Consider the following 8,343-nt stretch of genomic DNA (forward strand, 5'->3'; position numbering starts at 1 on the left):
CATACCTTTAACCCCAGCTCTCAGGAGGCAGAGGCAGGCAGTTCTCTATGAGTTCAAGGCCAGCCTATTCTACAAAGTGAGTTCCAGGACAGCCAGGGCTACACACAGAAACCCTGTCTAAGATTATCCTTCTAGCTAACAAGGCTAGAGTCCAGTAAAGGAAAAACAAGGTGAGAGGGACACCTCTGTGTGCATAGACTAAGGGAGCGTGTCCAACTGGAAGCCTGTCTTTCCCCAGCTCCCCTGGCTTGTTCTCGGGTGGACACATGGTAAAGGAGGGAGGCAGCTGGCCCCAGCAGCAGGGCTCAGGGCAGGGGATCGAAACCTCTCTTCAGCAAGAGCCAAAGACAGTAAGACTGGGTTGCTATGTGCCTTTCCAGTACCTGGGGATCTAGGGATGAGACTGACCAGCGTACATGTGGGCTCTCTGGTCACTGAGAAAGGACTGATTCCATGGTCTCCCCCATGGACACGGATTCTTTAGATGGGAAAGACCCAGGATTCCATATCCTGATGAGCTTTGGTGTAGTACCAGAAAGCATTTGTAAACCCTGAAAGACCAATCAGGAGCCGATCCAATGCAATCACACAAGGGTCTTTATTCACAAGCTCGAGCTTGGGCCAAACTCGCTGCCTACCCACATGATGGTTCCGATGGTGAAAAGCCTGAACACTCATCAGAACAAGGTTTTAAATGAAATGACAAATGAGACGTGAGTGCTTCTAGTCTGGCAAGCATCTACTGGGGGCTATTGTAGCCTTTAACATAGTTGGCTGGTGCTGGGAGCCAAACCATAAACTTAATTTCTGTTTTCCTCCTGATTGGTGGTTGTTAGGCAGGGGTGGACTTGTAACCTGGAGGTGCAGATTTATTGGGGGAATAACCTAGAGATTTATGTTAGACATTGGATTTGTTGGAGAGGCTAACTTGGAGATGCAGGTCTTGGTTGCAGGGTAACCTGGAAACTGGAGGTAGACGCTAGATTTGTTCGGGGGTGGGTAACCTGGAGACATAGGTCTTGTTGGCAGGGGGAGGGGGGCGGGAGATAGACTGGATAGTGGTACCAGGTACCAGCCTGTTAGTTTATTTGAGTTCAACCTTAGGTTAGGTTCTCTAAGATGGAGTCTGAACCCAAAACAGTTGGTCTCTCAGTGGGGCAATTTGAGACACACATTTCCTGCTAGCCACTGAGGACACCTTCATGTCCTGAAGCCTTATTATGACCCTGTTGGGAGATGAAGGTTCTTGGGAGGTAATTAGGTCACAAGGATGGGTCCCCATGATTGGGTGAGGGACTTTACAAGAAGAGATGCTGGTGAGCTCGCTGTCTCTCTGTTAACCTTTTCCCTGATCAGTGAGAGGAGATCTAAACCAGGAGCTAGAGTCCTCACCACACGGAGGCCACCCTGCCTCCCTGACTCACAAACGTCAGGACTATGAGAAAGGAGTGTTTGTTTTTCAAGCCACACAATAATTTTACCTCTTTTTTTGTCTCCTATAGCCTAGATTGGCCTTTAACTCTCATGTATTAAAGATATCTTGCCGCTACCCTACTGGTGGTGCTGGTGTGCTCTACAGCATCCTGCATCTGCCACACTCATCCGAAGCTGCCTGTCCTTGTCCTAACATCCTGCCCAGTCCTATGGAAGCACTGACCACACAGGTGTTCCCATGAGAAAACCAACAATGGTAGCACGATGTCTGATCCCTACTGTGTCTCTGGCAACACAAAAGGTGTGGGTGGCTAAGAAAGGAAGGAAAGAAGGAAGGAAGGGAGGGAGGGAGGGAGGGAGGAAGGAAGGAAGGAGGGAAGGATGGAAGGAAAGAGAGGAGGGAAGGAAGGAAGGGAGGAAGGAAGGGAGGAAAGAGGGGAGGGAAGGAAGGAAGGGAGGAAGGAAGGCAGGAAGGAAGGAAGGAAGGAGGGGAGGAAGGAAGGGAGGGAGGAAGGAAGGGAGGAAGGAAGGGAGGAAGGAAGGAAGGAGGAGAGGAAGGAAGGGAGGGAGGAAGGAAGGGAGAAAGGAAGGCAGGAAGGAAGGAAGGAGGGGAGGAAGGAAGGGAGGAAGGAAGGGAGGAAGGGAAGAAGGAAGGTAGGGAGGGAAGGAGGGAGGAAGGAGGGAAGGTAGGGAGGGAAGAAGGGAGAAAGGGAGGGAGGAAGGAAGGGAGGGAGGGAGGGAGGAAGGGAAGGAGGGAGGAAGGAAGTCTTTACTAGATAAGCATGCTTAAGGACTGCTGCTTACGAGGTAGATTTGGGTTGCTTTCAAGGGCTTTGAGCACCCACTCAGAAGAGCCAGTCCCGCCCTCCACTCTGAGAATGGTGTTTAGGAGCAAGCTCAGGGTGGGCATTCAGGTTCTGACTGACATGCGTAGGACCTTATGCTTGCCTGGACTTCTCACACTGTCTCTCTTCCCCAAAAGGCCACTGGCCTGAGATAGGCTGGTAACTTGGAGGTGAAGCAGCTATCAGGAAAGACAGGGAAGAAAAAGAAGAGGTAACGATAGAAAGATGTGCAATGACAAAGTAGAAGAGACCACAAAGGGGCATGGTCTGCCGTGTGGCCAGCCACGGGGCATCTCCAGATGCTACCATGCTTTCTGCTACGTCCCCTTATACACTGCACATCTAGTGAGACTTCTGGAATTCTGGTTTCTTAAATACAAAAACAAAAACCCAGAAGTATTACAAATCTGTTTTGGTTTGAGTCCCAAGTGTGGAGGCATGAGCAGCTTCGCAGCAGCTGACTGTGATTTGCTTCATGGTCCAGCAGAGGCATGGTTCTGTCAGCTGCAGACAGTTTCTGTGACTGTGTGACATTTGGAATGCTGGGAGTTTTTCAGAGGGTATATCAATGCTAGAGCCCCAGTAGGTGAGGTGGTTAGTTGCATTTTGTTAGCAGTTGTACTTAAAAAAGAAACAAGAAGAGAGAAGTTTTAGATTCAAGGATCTCTCTGTCTCTCTTGTCTCTGTCTCTGTCTCTGTCTCTGTCTCTGTCTCTCTCCTTCCTCTCTCCCTCCCCCTCTATCCTTTTCTCTCCTATATAGTGATAGGGAGTGAAATGAAGGGTGGAGGGCATAAAGGATGGGAAAAAGAGCCCACAAAGTAGCAAAGACCACGGGCTACATGCAAAGAAAAAACAAAAAGAAAGAAATTAGGTTAGATTAGATAGATCTCTATCTCTGTCTCTCTCCCTTCTATTCTTCTTTCTCTAGTGATAGGGGGGTAAAGGTATGTGTGCCAGGGTAAGGGGCTGGGAGAAGAACTCACGAAGTAGCAAAGGCCAGCCACAGCATGCGTGCACACACACACATATGCACGCACATACACGAGCATACACATCCACCAGCTATCTCGTGCCACAGTGGCTGCAGCTAAGACCCCTGGAGAACAGACGGGTGGTTCTTACCTGCTCACTGCCTCTCCTGCTCCCCAAGATGGGCAGGCCAGCAGCTCACTGGGACAGGAACCTTTCCCAGGGACTTTAACACCAGACCTCACTGGCTTGGATACTTCTCGCCTTGCCTGCACTGATGCTGTCTTCACCAGGCAGCGGCTGCAGAGCTGGAGTCCAACTGCAGTTTTTTATATCATAATCCTAATCACAAGGGAATGACTGGGATTAGGAGAGCCTTTTAATGCTCTGCCACTGGACTCTGCACGAGGCTCTCATTAGCACAGGAAAAGGATCTTTGACCTGTAGGCTGTCAGTCAATAGTCACTAATCCCTTGGATACATAGCTACATTCTCAGCTATGTGGGAAAGTGGGCGCCGTGGCGGGTGAGGTTGTTATCATGACACGTTTGACCTTGAGAAAAGACAGAAAGTGCTCTGTGCTGTATTGCTAATTGACTTAATACAGAGCAGCGACAATGAAACCCTGTCCTGGCAACGTTCTCACCGCAGTAGCTCAGTAAAAAGCCATGACTATTTCAGGGAAAGCTAAAAAAGGTATTTGACAGGTTTCAGCGCTATGCTGAGTGGAGTCTGCCTAAACAGGATAAAAATATCTTTCCCAGATCTTCCATGCCACAGCCAACATGTTACTAAACAGTGTGTGCATCAGTGGCCCAATCAAAGGCTGAGGGCATTTGGAACCACTGTAGTCATTCACTGTGGTCTTAAAAACATGTGATTACTTAGAAGGTCAAAATCGCTATACTTATTAGTGGATAGTGAATGCGATCATATTTTTTACTTTTTAAAGTTGATGTGAAGTTTTGGGTTTTATATGTGTGTCATTTTACTCTGCTCTTACTTGTTCCATTTCCACCCGCTTCTGTCCCCCCTCCCCCTCCCTCCTCTTCCTCTCTCTCCATCCCCCTCCCTCCCCACCCCCCCACTTACTAGTCATCTACCCCTCCCCAACAGTCCTTCTTTATGAGATTGCTCCCCATGAAAAAAACGGAAACAAATTGGACACAAGATAAATGTTAAGATGTAAGTTCCTTACATACAACACTAGTCAAACAGGATTAAAAGGAAAAATATCTTAGGCAAAACAAGCAGTAATCCATTAGGAGTCAGGTTTGTGCGCTGGGGCAGGAGGCTCTCAAGTTCAAGGCCAGTTTGGGCTGCATAGTGGGACCCTATCTCAAAAACAAATGAACTAAAATAATAATAATAATAATAATAATAATAATAATAATAATAAATAATCCATCTAGAGATGATCTTTACACCAGAAGCCACTTATAAGATAGCACTTAATAGTGATAGTGCATATAATATAGGATAACTGGAAACAACTCAAACATTATTGGTCACAGAAAGGATAATTTCGGCATAAACATAAAATGGACAAATGATGGTCTCAATCAAACATGACCGAGTCTCACTAACGTTTTGTTGAACAAAGGAAATTGAAAACATAAAAGGTTAAATAATGCATACAAAGCTAGGGAGAATGCTCAGTGGGTAAGGTGCTTGCCTTAAGAGGACCTGACTTTGGATCCCCAGAAACCAAACAGGAAGTTGGAAGTGGCAGGAAGGTGGAGACAAGAGCTTGATAGACAGCTAATGTAGCCAATAGGTGAATTCTGGTTCCAGAGCGCCCCTCTCTCTCAAAAACACCCCCCTCTCTCAAAAACAACCAAACTTACAAAATAACACATTCGGATGGAAGGAGATCGGGTCCATTTGATAGATTTCTTCAGGACCATATAGCTTGTAGTTAGTGCCAGGATATAAGCTTGAGCTAGAGCCTGACAGTCATGCTAACCCAGTGTGCCATGGGCACCAGCGGTTAAGTGTCTAATGTTAGTATTATTTACCTCTTGCTTTGCAGGGTGTTTCTGTGGCCTGGGACTGGTTAGTAGCAACAAGTCCAGCTCGATGCTACCAATCAGTTTCCAAGACCTTCCTCTCAACATCTACGTGGTCATCTTTGGCACAGGCATCTTCATCCTCAGCCTCATCTTCTGCTACTACTTCATCAGCGAACTCCGGAACCAGGCACTGAGCAAGCGACATGGCTACAAGGTGCTTAAAGGTGATGCTAAGAAGTTACAGCTCTATGGGCAGATCTGTGCAGTTTGTCTGGAAGACTTCAAGGGGAAGGATGAACTAGGAGTGCTTCCATACCAGCATGCCTTTCACTCCAAGAGTCTGGTGAAGTGGCTAGAAGTATATTGTGTCTGCCCCATGAGCAACAAACCCATTGCTGGCCCCACGGAGACTTCGAAGAGCACTGGGAGCCTGCTGGATGAACTGGTGTAAGGGCTCCTTGCATATGGACACTGGAGAAGACTGCTTACTTTGTGGGTACCTGGGTTCCTCTACACTATGAACGAGATTCACACTCAACAATAGGCAAGGATAACAACTGAGTGTCAACCAGCACTGCTGGACCAGTGCCAGACTTATCCAGTCTCTGCCTCCCAGGGCTTCTTTCCGTTATCCATTTCCAATGGCCTCATTCAGGTAGACTACTCTATCCTAGTACTGGACTGACTATCCATCCACTTCTACCCACTTCATCTTTGTCCCGGGAAGGAGTCAACTCCGTGACTGTGAACATGGGCACATCCCACTGGAGAACAAGCGACTCTGACCTTGAAAGGGTGAGGTGGCTCTGCCCCACCCTCATCCCTCACTCCTGCCAGAGCCTTCCATGGAATGGTTTCCCAGGGGAAGGAAAGAAAGGTCAAGAAACCAAGATGAAAGGCTCTGTATGAAGTAAAGGAAGGCAGGAACCTAAAAGAGGGAAAAGTCAATGTTATATGGGAAGCAAAGGCCAGCTTCGTCCTGGCCAACTGCAGGGTGATGGGACCAAACCTTCCCTGGTTAATCTCAGAGCCTTCTAGTCACCGTTGATTTTGAAGAGACCTTGCTATAGGAAGGGGTCTAATCCTCAAGCCCATTTTCAGGGGCTTTTTTAAAAAGCAAAATGGGCCTCGGGATGGAGATGGTCAGGAGAGTACAGTAGTGTGGCTGTCTGCTTGCCCTTCTGTATTTTTATACTTCATCTTCACCATCTCAGGCTTTATACACACGGCCCCCCAGGATGGAAGGGGTGGAGTATCCCCTTCCTCCCTTGAGCAGAGTGGCTGAGAGTGAGGAAAAGTTATGTATTTAAAGAAAATTAAATTTAATAACATGTTTCTCTCTTTAAAAAAAGATAGAAGGAGATTGAGGAAGGCACTCAAAGACAATCTTCAGCCTCTGCACTTGCTTTCATAAATGCATGAACCCTCACACACAAACTTAAAGGATACATTCCTTAAAGACACGTGCATGTGGGGTACAACTATTGTGGAAAATAGAGCAATTAATTGATATAGATCAAAGTCATTCTTGGTGTGAGAAGAGAATAGAGAGGGCACAGGCAACTGGGCAGAAGGACTAGAGAGTTCTAAAGGCAAAGGTGGGGTTGGGGGTACAGCTCAGAGTGTCCGGGTTTCCATCTTTAATCCTTAGAGACACACACACAAACTGCGAAGGTGATACTTTGTAACAATGAGCAGGGTGTTACTTTATGTTGCAATACATCTGTGTATCTTTGTTTTCCACAATTTAAAAGTGTGTTGAAGCCATATGAAAGAGCCTTGGGGTGAGTACAAGCTCTCTCACTCCGACTTGCCTGAGGGTGCTTTTTCTGACCTCCTCTGCCTGCCAGGACATTCCTCGGGCTCTGACCCAGGTTTGCATTGCAGAGTTCCAAGGTGAAAACCATCTAAGCCCTGGTTGTTCCTGCCATTCCAGTCCTGTTGCTTAGCACTGGCTTCAACAAGATGTCCCCCCAGTGTGCTTTGAAACTGTGAAGCCAGGCATGTCTGCTCTATGGAAGTAGTCTTTATCTGGAGAAGCTCAGGGGTGGCTAAGTTTATCCATTTGTTCACAGTTACTACTCCAGTCCATGTTGACTCTTGACCAAGAAAGTACAGGGAGATCTCTCTGGCCACCAGGAGACCAGGGGTAGAAATCATGATGATGATGATGGTGATGTGTCTATTTATTTCCTGTTTGTATTTTTCAAGATGTTGCCACTTGTAGTCCAGGCTAGCAGAAGCTAGCTGATTTTCCTGTGTCTACAACTCAAGTTCTGGCATACAGGCTTGTAAAACACCACATCCTGTGCTTGGTAGCTCTCTACTGGTCACTTCCCCTCCTTTTTTCAAAGTGTATATTGATTGTATGACTTACCACATCTGCTGCCCTGTTAGTTTGTCAGGGTAAGCCAGGGGCTCCTGGTACATGGGAGCAGAGGTATTTACTTGGGACTGTTGGTCTGTTTGGATTCTCCCATTTGAAGTGACCTCCAGGCCACAGGGCGATCTTGTGATGTCATTGTTCAGTTTGTCATTGGTCCCTTCTGCACCTGCACTGCAGCCAAGCCAGACTGGTAATGCTGTCATGTGATCCAGATGTGTTCACCAAGGTTGCAGCTCTGACGAAACAACACTGAGTATTGAGGCAACAGGAATGAGGCCACCAATGACTTCCCAGGGAGAAAAGGGAGGAGTCAGCAGGCAAGACACTTTACTGGGTGAGACACTTGACCCCATTCAAACACTGCTGGGGTCCAGCAGTGTGAGTGGAGGGAGGCCTGCTTGGGAGGGCAGCTCTTGCTCCAGTATTCTCTTGATAATTTTGCTATTGCCAATGTGTAGTTTTAAGAGTGGTGACCTTTGGTGAAGATTGCAAAGAAACAAGGATCCTGGGTATATCCCATTAGCCCCTTCCATGTTCCTGCCTGCCAGCTTTGGCTAGCTGACTACAGATGGAAAGAATTTCTCTCAGGGTTATCCAGAATAAAGAAGTTCTTCTTCTTCTTCCTCTCCTTCTTCTTCTTCTTCCTCTCCTTCTCCTTCTCCTTCTCCTTCTCCTTCTCCTTCTCCTTCTCCTTCT

General features: G+C 47.4%; 1 protein-coding gene across 1 annotated transcript; it reads left to right on the forward strand.

Annotated features, from left to right (window-relative positions):
* Positions 1-1,698: 1,698 nt before the first annotated feature.
* LOC116096712 (RING finger protein 122-like) lies at positions 1,699-5,712 on the forward strand. The gene is made up of 2 exons (XM_031378793.1): positions 1,699-1,735; positions 5,282-5,712. Exons 1-2 carry the CDS (start codon positions 1,699-1,701, stop codon positions 5,710-5,712), a joined length of 468 nt encoding a protein of 155 aa, XP_031234653.1.
* Positions 5,713-8,343: the final 2,631 nt, after the last annotated feature.

Source organism: Mastomys coucha, unplaced genomic scaffold (assembly GCF_008632895.1).
Source record: "Mastomys coucha isolate ucsf_1 unplaced genomic scaffold, UCSF_Mcou_1 pScaffold1, whole genome shotgun sequence".
Classification (NCBI taxonomy): domain Eukaryota; kingdom Metazoa; phylum Chordata; class Mammalia; order Rodentia; family Muridae; genus Mastomys; species Mastomys coucha.

Excerpts from the sequence above, each read along its gene's own strand:
- LOC116096712 (XM_031378793.1), top strand. The coding sequence starts at position 1,699 with ATGTCTGATCCCTACTGTGTCTCTGGCAACACAAAAG. Across the intron at positions 1,736-5,281 it reads TGTCTCTGGCAACACAAAAG|GGTGTTTCTGTGGCCTGGGA; the intron begins GTGTGGGTGGCT and ends CTTGCTTTGCAG.